Below are 15,499 nucleotides of genomic sequence, written 5' to 3'. Positions count from 1 at the left end.
ATAGCCACCCTTGAAAGCACCAGAGCTCGCTCACAAGGGAAACCACTCCCCACCACAAGCTTTCCCCCCCTCCTCTCCAGGCCTACGAACCATCTCTGCTCCTTGCCACCAGCCACATGCTGACCATCACACTCCCCTTGTAGAGAAAGCTAAACTATCACTCACCCACAGGCAAAACGACTCCAGACCAGGATGCCAGCCAATGCTCCTCTGCACAGTAGGTACTCACAGCTCATTTAGTGCCTGCTCCCCTGTTTATAACCTTCCTCCCCACCTGCACCCCATCAGCAGGGCCCAGCTGGCCCCTCCCTGACGGGACAGGGGAGCGTGGCCTCTCTCTGCAGCCAGCCTTCAGCATCAGCAAGCCCGATAATTACCACAGCCTTTGCCTGTTGCTGTCAGATGAGCTGCCATGGCCCCTCTGCACATTTGCAGATGCTGTGTGATCAAGTACCGAGTCCTGCTGCATCTTCCTGCTGCTTCAAAAGATCAAATGTTGCAGTATAAAGTATAAATAACATTTATCCTATTTAAAATGTGAGAGATCTCCTATGCTATGCTATTTTATTACATCTAAAATGAATTTGCAGATGATGATATATATTTTCTACTGACCCTGGATGTTTTATCATTAAAATACTAGCACCCTTGTTACAATGCCTTCATAATATATTAATATGACTATCTCAGCTTCTAGAAAACTAAAATATAACCTCATGGTCTTTTATATGCTGTAATTTGTCTTTGGATATTAAAAAAAAAAATGTAGCTGTATCAGATTATTAACAGCAAAAATGAGCCATAGCCCCTACAGTGCGATTTAAACATAGCTTAAAGTCTTTGTCCTCTTGGAGGTGTTTGGCTTTCAGGTAATCAGCTTGCTTCCAGCTCCATAGAGAAAGTTAAGAGATCTTCCCGCTTGCTCCATTGCTGGTCTCATAAGCTGCAGCCCAGCAGAAGAACGTGCCCTGGGGTGACACGTTGCTGGAGCTGACAGAGAAGTAGTGTGCAGCCCAAGCAGTGATCTGACCCATGAAGCTGCAGGACACGGGATTTTGTTTCCAACTAAGCTCAGGTCCTTTGGTGAAATATCCTAAGGTGAGAACAAAAGCCAAATCATAGAATCATAGAATTGTTAAGGTTGGAAAGGACCTCTGAGATCATCGAGCCCAGCCTGTTAACCTAACTGCCTGGTCCACCTCTAAACCACGTCCCTAAGCACCACATCCACATGTTTTTTGAATACTTCCAGGGACTGTGATGGTACCACTTCCAAATGATCTGTCATGTTCTTTACTGGACTAAGCGTAGAGTCTGCATTTTGTTCTAATACATGGAATATTGTCAAACCACATTATTAATAAACCTGAGGGATGGTTTTCCTGTAGCCATCTATTCCAGCCCTTCAGCTCCCTGTGTGCCGTACAGCGCTCTGTGGGCTGTGGTCCTTTGCTCTTCTCAGTCCCTGCGCTTTTCCCTCCTGCCAAACACCCCACTGCTGCCCACTCACCGTTGGGTTCAGTCGAACTGCAGGAGCTGATGTCTAGCACCCAGTAAGCCGTGACGCTGTTAGGATGAGCTGGGTGCCAATGAAACATAGCCTGTGGACTGGGCGAAGGTGGTCTTTGGACAACCTCCTCCTTCGTCTGAGCCTGCAGGACCTGGGGGGGCTTGCCTGCTCGCTCCCCCCGGGGCTCAGACATGCCTCTCTAAACTCCGGCAGGGGCCACACCATTGCGTTGCCCATTTTCCAATGTCAGTGTTCCTTCTGGCACTAATACTGATCATTTAGTATGTGAGATCAAACATCTGAAGCCTTGAAAGTTGCTTTTGCAGTATGGTAAGTGACGGAGAGCCCAAGTACAACGCACTTTCATTTACTGAGAGCTGGCACCTGGGAACAGCAGAAGGCAATTCTAGTCTCAGGAATCTCAGCCCAGCACCAGTCACTGGTTTCCAGGGAGCCATTTCTGCCTGAAGAATCGAGTCTAACCAAGGACCAAGGCAAAGAGCACAAGCTCCAGCTGCTGGCAGAGCCCGCACTCTCGAGCAATGCCTGCACAGAGCCTTGCAAACTGAAGCTAACAGCACACAACATTTCTCTCTGAAGCTGAAAAGAAAGACCAGCACAAAAAGCTGTTTGCACGCTTTGGTTTTCCACTAATGACAGGACTTCCCATCTTCTGAGAAACAAAATTAATGAATATACGTAAATGTAGAATTAGTGACTGTGGTTTAGAAAACCCTCACTTAATACTCAGGTCAGATTACCTCTGTGTTTAGTGTAGGAAATAAGCAAACGATAATTTCCTGACATTTAAATTAAGGGAGTTGTGCAACTGATCCTGGGAAAGTTAGAATGTGCTGAGATACCAAGTATCCGCTTCCAATCGTTACTCTATGAACAACACAATACCTTACATTGCTTCTAAGGGCCCAATCTGAAAACAGTTTTTCCAAATTCAGCTTTCACATACCGTGAGACCTCTATTGCCATCTTAATTGGAAATTTATGGCACCCTGACTGAACCGTTTGCGGTTACAGCCACACTCTGCAGGGAAGAGGAAACTGATAGGATGCTCGACTGAAGGAATGCCTTTTGAAGATGTGGAAGATTAAGTAGAGGTGGCAGGAGAAGGTCTACTGAATACTGCGATACATTTTGAGGTGTTGGAATTGCATGCCATCCTTAGTCAGTTCAGATTAATCCTGAGATCTGGCTGCACCAGAAACCCATGGTCTTCATTCTTATTTCTGCAGTGGAAAGAGAAGTCTTTAATTTCACTCTTGCATTCTGTTAGCCACCGTGAGATGTTTCATTATGGCCGAAATGGTGCAAGCTGTTTCTCCATCTGTGCCTGTAAGCCATGAAAGTACTAGCTTTTGATATAAATAACCCCAGGTTCTTTAACACTTTGGAGATCCAGCAGATTCGTAGAATTTTCTGCTGTTACTAATGCCACTGCTCCAAACATTCGGATTCCAGGTTTATCCCATTGCTCCTTTATCAGTAGAAGAGTAGCTTCTGACCAGATGGTCTTAAATTTGTGCTCCTAAATATTACAGACCTTGCACTGTCAGGAAAAGAGGTCCTTCTGTCACTTGTCCACTTTACACGGAAAACAGTCAGTTACTTGATACATAAACGACATCACTGGCCAGTTGAAAGAGTTAACATAGTATTAATCTAGTTTCAGATGCACTCAGGTGATTACATGATAACTCAGGTATTCAGCTACCTTTGTGATTTCGATTACCTACTTTTTATATGGAAAGTAATTGTAAAGTTATCAGCACAAAACTAATAAAGCAGAGAGTTCTGTAAAAGTGGCAAGTGAGTTATTGCAATCGCTCTAGGCACTGTAACCTACTTCTGCATAATCACAGGTGGGAAAGGTTTACTTATTGTCTAAATTTTATATGCACAGAAAGAAAAGCAAAACACGAAAGCAATCCTGCTTCCTCTCCAAACTCAGTTTTTCCTTTTCCTCACCCTGCAGCAGCCAAAAAATCAAATCAGTTTATTTTAAAGGAAAGGAGTGTTGGTGGGACTATACTGTAAGGTGAAGGAGAAGGTTATTAACTAAAATCATATTGCAGCTTAGGGGAGAAGAGTAACAGTCTAAAGATGTAGTGAATTTCAGAAAACCAACATGTAGCCATTGTATTTTTATATTCGATTGATCAGGCAAACGTGTTACTTTAGAGATAAGGCAAAAGTCATCATATTGAGAGACGGTTTCTACCCACACTGTGATCTGGTTAAAAAGATGCAGCACCCAAGGGCTCTGCTTGTTTATTAAAAGCATCCGTTTTATTTCCAGAAGAAAAATTAAAAATCGTTGCTTCAAAAACGGTGTGACAGAACTGGAAAGACAGTTACTTTAAGTCTGCAAAATGACAGTGGTCCTGCCTCTACCCCTTGCTAAACATGACTGTCGGTCACACCAGCAGCCCTGCTAACTTCAGCACAAGTCCTTCACCACCCGAGAGGTACTAACTGGAGTATTTCAGCTGCGTGGGTCATGTGTGGGTTTAGCTTGTGCAAACAAACCTGACCTAGCTGTCAAGTGGTAAAAAACCCGCCCAAAGCCAGTGGGTGAGCCCCCACCCTCCTGAGCCCAAGGTGCCTCAGCAGCACCTGAGCCGGGTGGGCTGAAGCTCTGTACAAGACAGCATAGTCCTGGGGCCCGGGCCCGGGGTACCCTAAAGCAGTCTTGTGTGCAGTAGGGCCAGAATTCATCTCTCAACATCTGGCCTGATGTTGCAAGTCTGACACTATGGCTTCCAGACCTACTCACAGCAGAGGCTGAAGCCTCCCCTAAAAAAGCCCAAGCAAGGCCCGCACTCGCTGTGTAATGCACTGCTTAGTCCCGGGGGGGAGAGGAGAGCGAGTTTGCTGTGCCCTGGGAGCGTCAGTCTCTCTGCACAGCACCCATACGTTTGTGCTCCAGGAGTGCATTGCACACGTTAGTTTTTGGAAGCATCAGATTTGCTGCACCTCTAGTGTGGGATCAGCCAGGAGATCTCAGGTTGAGGCACACTAACCTTCACAAACTAACTTCTTGCTGTGCTTAAGACTCCTCACTAGGGCAAAACTCCTGCTGAGGTCTGATCTTTTCTTGAACTGACACAGGGGAGAGAGCCCATACTCTGGGCACCCGCGGCTTCATCATTCTGCTGCTTTTCAGACCGCAGTATGCCAAATGCAGAGGGAAAGATGGAGAGGTACCTAACTGTCTTCAGATGTGTTTCACCTCCCCTGCCATTTCACAAAACCTGAAGTCAGAATACCATGAAAAGGGTATTTGATGATTGATTTGCCTTTCTTTTCAACAGCATACTTCCTGCTTTTAATGTTTACTAAGCTTTTGCCTGTATAAAATGTACGTGGCTGAGAGGTTTCTCTTGGTCTGTAGCCACTGCCACAAAGGAATTTTTCCAGGCTCCTTTGCCTTCCCTCCTGAGCTCCTCAGAGAAGAGACCTCTGCTGCTGTCCCTGGCAGCAGACCAAGGGGAAACAGCTTCAGTTAAAGCTCCCCTTGTAGCAACAAAACACCATTGATCAGCCACGTTCTGTCAGTGCCAACAACTTTTTGAAGCTGGCAGTTGTTTAATGCCTGGTTTCTCTTTTTATTCAGGTTTCAGGTATGCAGTACAAAGAAAACCCCAGAGAGTTATTTTTCTTTATTTCATCTTTTGAGTTGAGTTTGAAAAGAAAACCTGCTGCAGCTGAGCACCCCTGAAAACACCGGTTCAGATCCATCTCAGGCCAAGCCTGGGAGGTCCTTTTCCTGCCCTTCAGGTCTGTAGGCAAAGCAAAAAAAAATATGCTGGAACGCCAACTGAATAGCTAAACGCCTGGCAGAGCGAGGAGAAACTGCTGAGCAATGCAACTACAGTGTCAAGGTAGTCAGCAGTTGTAGGAAACAGGCAGCAGCACACCAAGATACATACCAGTGAAAACTGGTAATTGATCTGTTCTGCCAGGGCAGAGTGAAACGCCATCCTTCGGTGCTAGAGCTGTGGGCAAAGCGTTTAAGACTGAATTTTATAAACGCTGTTTGCAGAACAATAACGCAACCCCTTTCTCCACTGACTGGATCTCTTATTTTCTTGAAAGGGTAAGCAACCCCATGCAGTCAGAATAAAACAAAAGTCACTCAGAACAGTAAATCCTAGCGCTGAACAAGGTATCCCTCACTTGGGAGCGGGCAGGAGGAGTCTGTGATGTCCTGTGTTGCTCCTGTATCACCCCATCTGGCTGAAGTTCTCTGCACACAGGCCAGCGAGCTGCCACCGGCTGGTTCACAGCATTGGGCACACCGGCCCAGAGACATCCAAACTGGGGATACAGGCCCTGGGTTAGTCCTCAGCTGCACTGCTGTGAATTCAGGGTGGTTCCTTTAACTAAACTGGAGGTATTCTGGATTTATACCTACGTGCTCATTGGCAGGGCTTGGCCTGTGGCAGTGAAAGATCATACTGTTGCTTTCATCCCCATGGGATATTGACTTGAACAAAATACTCTATGCTTCGTTTCTCAGCGTTGCAAAACAACTTAATGGATCATATACTTAGAGGAGCATTTCCATTAATTTCTGGCTTACATTCTCACTCTTTCACAACACCAAAATGTCAGTGGCTTAGACTTTTCAATACCATTTCCTCCAAGAGCACATAAGGAAAAAAAGAAGGCAAAAAATAAGCTTTTATTTAGCTAAAGCCATCCACGTATTACCTTTGAGCATGGAGGAAGAGTTATACAAAGGCCCTTCCACTTACCTTTCCTCTGAGCAGGCTGAAACCCCCACTTATTCCTTGATGATTGACATTTTTTTGTTTAGTACGACCCTGATTCTCTTCTTGGTCACACATTTATCAAGCATGAAGGTTTGCTATAGCTGATGTCAGTGGAATTTTATCAGCATAAAAGCAGAAAAAAATGTAAGTACAACTGACAGAAGAGGCAGATTCTGAAAGCAAAAATATGCGTTTGCTGTTACTGAAGTGAGAGAAATGAAACTTATACTTGTCTACTTGCAGCTATATTCCTTTGAAGCATTACAAAACCCCGTGAAAATCTAGATGTTAGAGACTGTATAATCACTTAGAGAGTTAATGTGCATAAACATATATAAAATGATTGTTTGCAGTTTTCCTGCACAGCCTTTTTACTGTATTACTGTATAAATCAGACCTATTTTATTTTCACTTGCTAAGCTTTGTGCTCTTTTTAAAGCATCTCAGTGAACGAATACGTATTTCCAGATCCTTACAGCCTTAAAAAACAAATTTACTTGTATTTTCACAGAAATGCCTTCAAGAAATTTTTCTACAAAGCATATTATTCGAGATAGGACTGGGGGATTTAATGGCTCAGGGTATGATTTCCAACCTGTGAGGTGCATGACAAATCCGAGCGCAAAAAGGTCACGTCATAGAAGAACAGCGAGTCTTAACAGGAAAACTTGAAGCTCGCTGGCCCTGTACTGTTACGGTGGCAGCTGTGCTAATGACAGACACAGTTCTCTGAAGATCATAATCTTTTCTCTCATGCTTCTGCTGGTACCCAAGAGCATATGGCCATCATTGCATGGATGAGATAGCCACAAGTCATACCCATGCAGAAACTAGGAGAAAAATCACCCTGATTGTTGGAAGCATATGGATCCAATGAGGCTTGAAAGCTGGGCTGAGTGGAGGGCTAAGGCATGCTCCGCTGGCAGTGAATGACAGTTTCTCAGAAAGGGTGATCCTGCAAAATGTGGACTGAAAACCTGTGTCTCCCTCATGCCAAATGCCAGTAAAGGCTGGTTTACAGAGAGCAGGACAAACCAGAGAGAGTGCTATGGGAGATGCTGCCTCAGTGTTAAGCTCTGAATTTAGCAACCTCCCATGGGGAGAAATCACAGGCAGGTTAGGGAGAAGTTGCACGGCAGAGAAGAGAGGTATGCTTACAAATCTTTTTCTTCTAATTGATTAGAGTTCTATTAGACAGTGCTGGAAGTGCAGGCACGCTGTGTCTTTTGTCTGCAGCAATGCCTTTGACTGCAGTCAGCACATGGGACTGCTTCTGGATGGGCAGGTGGTGAAGAGGTACCACCCCTCTCCGCATAAAACAGACAGTCTGATAGTTTCTACTTGCTGCACTTACATCAGTCACGGCTTTCTCGGTTGGCTCATGCATATTTGAATTTTATTATTTACCCGGCAGCCCTGCAGATGGACGTTCTGCCCTCAGAGACCACAAGTTTTATAAGCACGAGCAGTGCCGAGGAGGAGGGGCCCCACAGTGTCCAAAAGTGATTAGCTCTACTTCCAAAAGGGGAATTCAGTGAGAAAATGCGTTATGGCCCTTGGTCTTTGCCAATGACACAAAGGCTCTGGCTGTAATGTAGATGTCTGTCTAATGGGCACTGGGCTAAGACCAACAAAATACAATTCATACAGGCCACTGAACAGCTTCTGATGTTAATTACCGCTGGCCTGAGTTGCATCTGTATTTTATTAACACTGTGTACAGAGCGAGTAGAATTCCAGATGGAGTACAAAGTACCTTTTTTTCTTGTTTTGCCCATAACTGCAAATGCTTAAATTGTACTTGTAGCTGTTTTATGACTCGACATTGACCTTAAACTCTGTGCATTTGCTACAGTGGAACATTGCAATTTCTAGGGAGTGGAAAGATCATACAGAACTGGTCAATGATCTCTATGATGCAAATAAAAATAGTACCATGATTGTTCTAATAAATATTTCTTTCCATTTTGTCTTTGCATTTTTATTGCTTCCCCAGGTCACTTGAAATGAAATTGTCCTTCACAGGTCAAGCTACGGTTGCTTTGCAGACAGCAAAAAGACAGTGCCTTAGGATCATCAGAGCCCTGAAGATGTTAGAGCAGTCCAGATGATTTGCATTTCTGAGGGAAAGGCTTCTGAACTGTTCACCCATTATTGATCTGAAAATGTACCTTTTTTCTCATGACAATGCCTCTCCTCAGAATTAAAAAAAGACATATGCCTAGCCTTGGTGTGTCAACCTCTCCATCAGCTCCCTGACGAGGCGCCCACCGCACTTTAGGTGGAAGTGATGACGATGGAGGAAATGAGCGCTGTGGGCTGTGGAGCTGCGCTGGGTCTCGGTGGATAATGCAGAGAGAAAGGAGGTGGGAGACTCAGCACCAGCTCAGGGACCAGATGTGCCATCTGCTCTGCACCACACTTCCCTCACGGGGAGGTAGCCGCTTTTGCTCTGGCAGCTCCAGAGCCCGGGAGCTTTTTTTCAACTTGCTGCTCGCTGCTGGCAGGCGAAGCTGTGCAGCCTCGTGAAAGCTGGAATCTGAAGTGGTTGTTTTAACGAGGCTCCCTCACGTCCCCATCAGATGGGAGACACAATGCATCTACACCTTAACTCCCTTCCCCATCGTCCCCTTCAGCGGTGACGCATGCTACCACATCAGGGACGTGCGGGGGACAGGACAGACAGACCACAAACACTTCAAGAACTGCAGATATTGGATTTGTGGCATCTTGTAGGGGCTTAGCCACTACCACGCTTTCTTGCCTTCAGGTAATCTGTGCACCGTGTTTTGCTTTTCTGCTAGGCTTCCTTTCGCTGAAGAGGGATCCTTGCCTGTGGGAAAGGGGTGGCTGAAGCCAGGGTGCTGCCTGAGGAGCGCTTCCCTTCCCTGGGATGCCTGTAGATGGCTCTCACCCTCAGCGGTTGCGGTGGCCGCAGCCGGTGCTGCAGGGAGAGGCCGGGGTGATGGCCCGGGGAGGGACTGCCTGTGAAGCTGAAGCCAGGCTCAGCGGGTGAATGAGGATGTGTGAAAATAGTATACGGCAAAAGTTAATGGAAAAGAGTGCCTCACTGCTCGCGGAGACATTATTACATTTTAAAGGCCTTTATGAAGAAATAAAATGCATCTACAACCGGGGAAAGAGTATTCCCTCCACCTGCCATGTTCCCCTCCCCACCTTCAAGCAATCCTTTCACTTATTAGAATTTCAACACTACTTTTCTTTGAAGTACAACCTGTATTCTAGTTATATTACTTCCATTCAGGCTATGGAAATAAAACTTATGACAGTGTTGATTTCTCAGATCTGCTCAGTGTCTTTGAAATTTGCATTACATTATTCTAATCACTTAGCCTCATTGTATATATTTACACAGGCACTTTTGATGTTTAAACAGACCAGGCTGTAATGAGATGTGCAGGGGGAAATATATACCCCAAAGACAAGGAATGTTCTTTTTTCTGAGAGTGCATCTTAAACTAGAAGTTTTCAGATAAAACAGTGGGTCAATGCCTTCGGGACCTTAGGGGAACGACTCTAAGGCTGGAAAGACGAGGGATTGGCTCTGCCTTCAGCTGCAGCAGGCAGAGATGGAGCGGGGCTGGATCCCCGCGAGTGCGAGGAAGGCAGCGAGGACTTGTCTTCTCGCACCCTTCATTGCCACTGTAACCTGTGCTCCTGGCCATCCTGACAGAAGAAATGGTCCAGCCTGAACCCACGATGTCTATACCTACAGACACAAGTTTCTGGGGACTGAGCAGAAGGAGCAGCTGCCAAATCCCGGCTCTACTGAATTCAGTAGGAATAGTAAAATGTCCTTTTTTGGGGACAGCAAAGAGGCTGGGACTGTGGTGCAGTTGTGCTAGCTCTGGCCATGACACGCAGGCAAGTCCTGCAGGACCTGCGCTCCTGCAGGCAGGAGATCTGGGAAGCATTGCAGCCATATCCGCGAGTCAATTAACTTGGTCTCAGTGCTGGCTCTGTTAGATCCAGAACGAGAGGCGGCAGTGGAGACAGAAGCAACCCTTACATAGCAAATGTGACCAGGAAAAGGTGGTGGGCCAGGCCAGACAAAGGAGAAACAGATCTCTTGAGGACTGAAGAAGATAAGGAATCTTTCTGGAAGATGGAGGAAATTGCCAGTTATCTCACATGGAATTTAGCTTCACAAAGGCTAGGGATCATATTTCTATTTGCATGCTAGTACAGAAAGAACATTTGCAATTCTTGAAATAGTGTAAAGGAGGAATATTCTGGATGACCCTGTTGTTAACTTGATCTTACAATGAAATCTGGAGCAAGCCATCCATTACCCAACATACTACCCTAAAGGACGTAAAAACCATGGTAAACTGTGCCAACACAGTATTGATTTTGTAACTTGAGATGGTGAAGTTTGTGGGTAAGGACCTTAAAAAATAGAGAAGCCCGTTCCAAGAACATACACTTCCATAAACTCAATGACAGATGAGAGCAGACTTTCTAACTCACACACTGAAACTGATCTATCCACTTAGACATGCAAATGTCATGTTTTGAATAAGTCTAACGTTTTGAATTGTCACCAGTGAAAACAGCTTTCTCCAAAGGCAAGTTGGATTTTTCAGCTCTCCTAAGCTTGTAAACCATGTAGAGGCAAGGAAAAAAAATAAAGAACAAAACTAAAATGTTCTGCTTTACGAGGATACAGTGATATAAAGAGGTTTTTAAGACAATGTTTTCCACTTGACAATCTTTTCACAAGCAAATACTTCTAGAAGCATAGCTCCCTCCCTACCTAGGACGGAGCAGCCAGGGCCTCTTGCCTGGGCTGGAGGAGGTGGGGGCTCATTGCCAGTGCTGGGTGGGCACTCACCAAACACGCCCCTACTGCCCTCGGGGGATGCAGCAGGAGGAGCACCCCAGGGCTTTCATTCTGGCCTTATTTTGTCCTTATTCCTAACTTGCATGTTATATGCCTTGCTGCACTGATAATGAGATGCTGTGACCCATGTGAGGCACAGCTGGGAGAGAGAGAGGTTAATGGTCCTTCTTCACCTTAAAGGACATGAATTTGTGAAGCAGTCAGAAACATCAGGAGATTCATAACTTTTCTCCCCCACAAAAGTATGACAAGACATAGCTAGCACATTCAGTAGGAATCATGCTTTTTTTCTCTCAGAGGTAACTGATTTCAACAGGACCATTTTGACTTATGCCACAGGTACTGCTTCAGCTCCATGTCTGTAGAGGGAGAAGGAGAAATGCATTTTGATGCCTATCCAAAATTAGTAGAAATCTCCAGTGGAGGACAGGCTCATAATACATTAGGGCTAAAGCCTCTTGCTGTAGCCCTCCAAACCTAAATGGGATCTCCTACCAATTCTACCCTGAAGTCTCATGGATGCCTAGTGTAGCCTTGCAGCTTCCTGGTGACAACAGATCAGCTCTCCATCTTGACCACCATGATCTCACTCAGATATTCTGGGCAGTGCCCTCTCCTCTCCCACTAACAGACAGGCACGTAGCCTTGTATTTGGGACAATGAAGGGGAGGTGCTCTGAAGCTCACGTCTGATAGTAAAAGCGGATTTCAATGATATTCCTCATTCAAATCCAGAAAAATCTAAGAGCTGTGTGAACTCGTACTGCTCATTATTAGTGAAAACTATCAGTCTTCTGTACATTGAGGAGGACAACTGATTTATTTTTACAGCTTCTTATGACCTAAAGGAGTCATAAGACTGCTTTACGTTTATGTCTGATAGTGTACAGAAAGACACAGAGAAATCACACTTCACCTTGCAACTTTATCATACTGTTGTTCTTCTGGGAGATGTGACAGCTTTTTCGACAGTTAAAACTCACAAGTTGCTAAAATTGCTGCCATTGTTATATGCTACTCAGACATAAAACATGGCTATAGTTATCAAAACTGTGCTGTAAGGTCAATGGGTGTGAAAGACCTAACTAACCGTGAAGCTCTGGCTCTAGGTTACTTTCTGGGTTTGTCATGCAGAGGACGAAAGAAACATTTATATTAGCACTTCAAGTCTCACCAAGGCGCGTTAAAGCTGAGAATCATTTTCATGGTAAAGACCTGTGGTAATTAAGCTTTGAGTTTTAGTTCAATTTTTGGAAGTAAATTCTTAAAACAATAAATATTTATGATTAGGATTAAAAGACATAATGAATGGACAAGTGCCTTGAAACAGCTTCTGAAGTTAGTTTTGCTCAACTTGCTTATTCCTAATGAGGACAAAGATGATGCCTATGCTAAGGGAGAGTGAACCGAGTGATTTGCTTGAGGAGTTTCCAAAAGCATTGATACCTTTTCCTAAAACAACCTAAAATCATATAAAAAACCCATCTCTTTCCTCTTAAAAAGAAACACAGCGGAAGTGCATATTTTAGCATGCTGCCTCCCTGAGGATTTCTCAGTCTAGAAAAAAATGGATGTTTTTTCCAATTGCCTTCAAAAGGTTCGCATGTCTGCCAGGTGGTTTGCATCTGACAGTCAAATACTGCTGATGAGAACCATCAGTTCCTTCAAGGGCTTGACACTGCATCCAATTTGTGTCGCAAGTGACTGTAAAAGGAGGTGACTGCAGCTATTATTTTGTTAGATTTAGTCAAAACATCCCCAGAAGAGGCAGGAGGGCATGCTGGGAGTTGTTTGATGAGCCTGCTGGGAGAATAATTACACGGCCAGCAGTTTGTTCGCTTCAACTTTTGTAGCACTTTCTTAGCGGTTTTTGTGTGGTTTGAGCACTTGGCTTTTTGAATGAAAGAATCTTTACTGCCATTGTCTCTTTAGCTAATTCCCGGATTATGCAGCCTCAGATGTGCATCCCAGGGCTGCTTCTGTGTTACACGAGGTATTAGAAAATTAAAATACTTTCTTCAATATTCCCTTTCTTACTTGAGATGAAATTTTCTGCACCATAGCTGTGACTGAATTACAAAGAGTTGCCTGTTCTGATTACAATGCTTACATAGACCTTAGGCCTGTTTGTGTTTTAATCCAGTTTCTTTGAGCAGGATGAATGTCAAAATTCGCAACTTCAATACCATTTTTTTTGTTGTTGTTAAAATGACACATATAAACTTTGAATTTTCTTTTATGTAACAAGTTACAGCTTAAAGTTTTCAAGAGCAACTTAGGTATCAGGGAACCAAAGATCTGTTAAGAATTTTAATTTGACTCAGCAGCTTTTGAAAAAATAAATGGGTATGAGCCCCTGGAAGACAGTACGTGAAAGTATTACCAAAATATTAATTCTGAGTTGACAAGGAAAATCGAAAGCTATGAAAGGAATCACGTTAAAAACTAGAAGCTGTGCTTATTCAACTGACTACAAGGGGTCCATGATAGCTGTGGGTGCCTTTTATAAGGCAGGTAGGCAATTAAAAAAAAGGTGGTAACAGCAAACTCGATCCAGCAAACCATTCTGCTGAGAGCAGCCTGACCAGTTCTCTTCTCAGCTGCTATTTCTGATAAAATGGAGCAGCCTGAATATATCCTAAGCCAGCCCTAGTCTCCGGTTTTCGCTGGTGGGTGTAGCACGTGTGCTTTTCAGCTCTCCAGCATGAATGCATATACACAGCCGTGTGTCTCTTGCTTTAAATACTTTGAGATGAATACAAAGGAAGGAGGAGAAAAGGAAGTAAAGGAGGTAAAAATTACCATATCAGAGCCTTTTGGTGCTGGATATATGGATAAAAATATATTGCTTGTGACTCCAGTGAAATGAGAGTCTGCTGTTAGAGAGCTTACTACAATCTATCTTGTTTGTGCACTTGGGGACTTCAGAAGACTAACTTTATTGGAAAGGAGCTGGAAAAAACTGGATCATCGGCCAAAGCTTCAAAAAAAAGTTTCCTTGCTATGGAAAGAATATTAGCATTCTCACAAAGAAGGTTTTTTAGAAACAAGAAACGTATTTTTAAAGCAAAACTCCCTTTGATGTGAACCCTGCACAAAGCACAAAAAATATAAAAGGGCCTGTGGGATCCTGTTTTCGTCTCTGTGCACCTCCCAATTCCGCTCTTTGCTAATGGGTCATTTGGGATGTGTCTTCCTTCCAGTGGCTGAACTAGGGCATCTTAGGAGGACAGCAGGGATACAAAAATTTCCTAAAAGACATGCCGGTGCTGTAACCAGTTTCTCAAAGGGGGAAATAGTTCTGTTTCCTTTTCCCATGTTTTACATTTCTGCACTGTATCTGCTTCACCTTGCAGTTACTCGCACAGCAGAAGTGTAACTTGAATTACCAGCCAGAATCAGCCCCAGCAACCTGCTCCCAACAGAATTTAGTATGGAGAAAAATCCCAAGAAATTACCTTATGGGCAATGAAAAAATGACACGTATATACAGTGAAAGTTTCTTTTCTTTGTTCCATTCATTAGAAACTGGGCTTAACTCTGAAGCACAAGAATTTATATCCCTTTTAAGTGTTTAGTAAATTAAGGTAATCCATATCTTTTGAATACTGAATATCTGTCAGAGGTCAATTATGTGCTTTGTGTTGCTCGTAAGATTATTTTCTCATACATTTTTAACTCCCGATCTTTTGAGCTCCCTTTTATTTTCCATTAAAAAGCCACTCTAGCTCAGGACTACATTATTTAAAACTAAATTTAATTATCATTTTATCTAACTTCTTTTATATTGAAGCAAGGCTTACTGATCTCCAATTTACAGTGAGTAAATTAAAAAAAAAAAAAAAATCATCCAAAGCACAATAAAAAGAACCTCTAAAACCCTTTTGTAAATAATAGCTAGCTATAGCAGGATTGCAAATAAATGTGGGTTTTTTTGTTGTTTTTTGTTTCTTTTTTTTGAGGGGGGGAGGTTAGCAAGTTGGACATTTCATCCTCAACTTTCCTCAGAATTCTGTTATCCTGTTTAACAGGCTCTTTTAGTATCTTGTGCTGATATACCACTAGCAAACTTTACCTCAGTTCTATTGCCTAAAAGTCAGCTTCAATTTCAAAGTTATACCTTTTAATATGCTTTGGAACACATTTTTAGAAAGTGGGGAGCTTCATTTGTATACAAAAATGTTCCTTCAAGTAAAAGTTACATATGTACGTTGCTGGCTGTTGGATTTTCCACTTCGTTTTTAAGCTCACATAGTTATGAGTTATGCCCAGTCCCAGTTCAGTATTGTCAATACTTAAAAATAACAAATGATAAAATTTGTTCTAACAGAA

At 43.6% G+C, this 15,499-nt stretch overlaps 1 protein-coding gene across 4 annotated transcripts in view; it reads right to left on the bottom strand.

Moving 5' to 3' along the window:
• Positions 1-768: 768 nt before the first annotated feature.
• LOC148051545 (uncharacterized) overlaps positions 769-15,499 on the bottom strand; it is a 68,412-nt gene continuing 53,681 nt past the window's right edge. The window contains exons 20-22 of one of the 4 annotated variants that reach the window (XR_015699691.1): positions 6,287-6,405; positions 5,459-5,524; positions 5,294-5,308 (exon numbers count right to left, since the gene is read on the bottom strand). Coding sequence is in view for 2 of the 4 variants with exons in the window: in XM_087736624.1 (XP_087592750.1) it covers positions 6,426-6,477 (52 nt within the window). In the remaining 2 variants the exon portion in view is untranslated. The other 3 variants (XR_015699692.1, XM_087736625.1, XM_087736624.1) reach the window with 3 other exon arrangements.

This window comes from Nipponia nippon, unplaced genomic scaffold (assembly GCF_047370975.1).
Source record: "Nipponia nippon isolate SJK-2023a ecotype South Korea unplaced genomic scaffold, ASM4737097v1 scaffold_6, whole genome shotgun sequence".
In the NCBI taxonomy this organism is placed as follows: Eukaryota; Metazoa; Chordata; class Aves; order Pelecaniformes; family Threskiornithidae; genus Nipponia; species Nipponia nippon.
The sequence above is the reverse complement of the archived record's forward strand: the minus strand, read 5'-3'. Positions and strand labels throughout refer to the sequence as shown.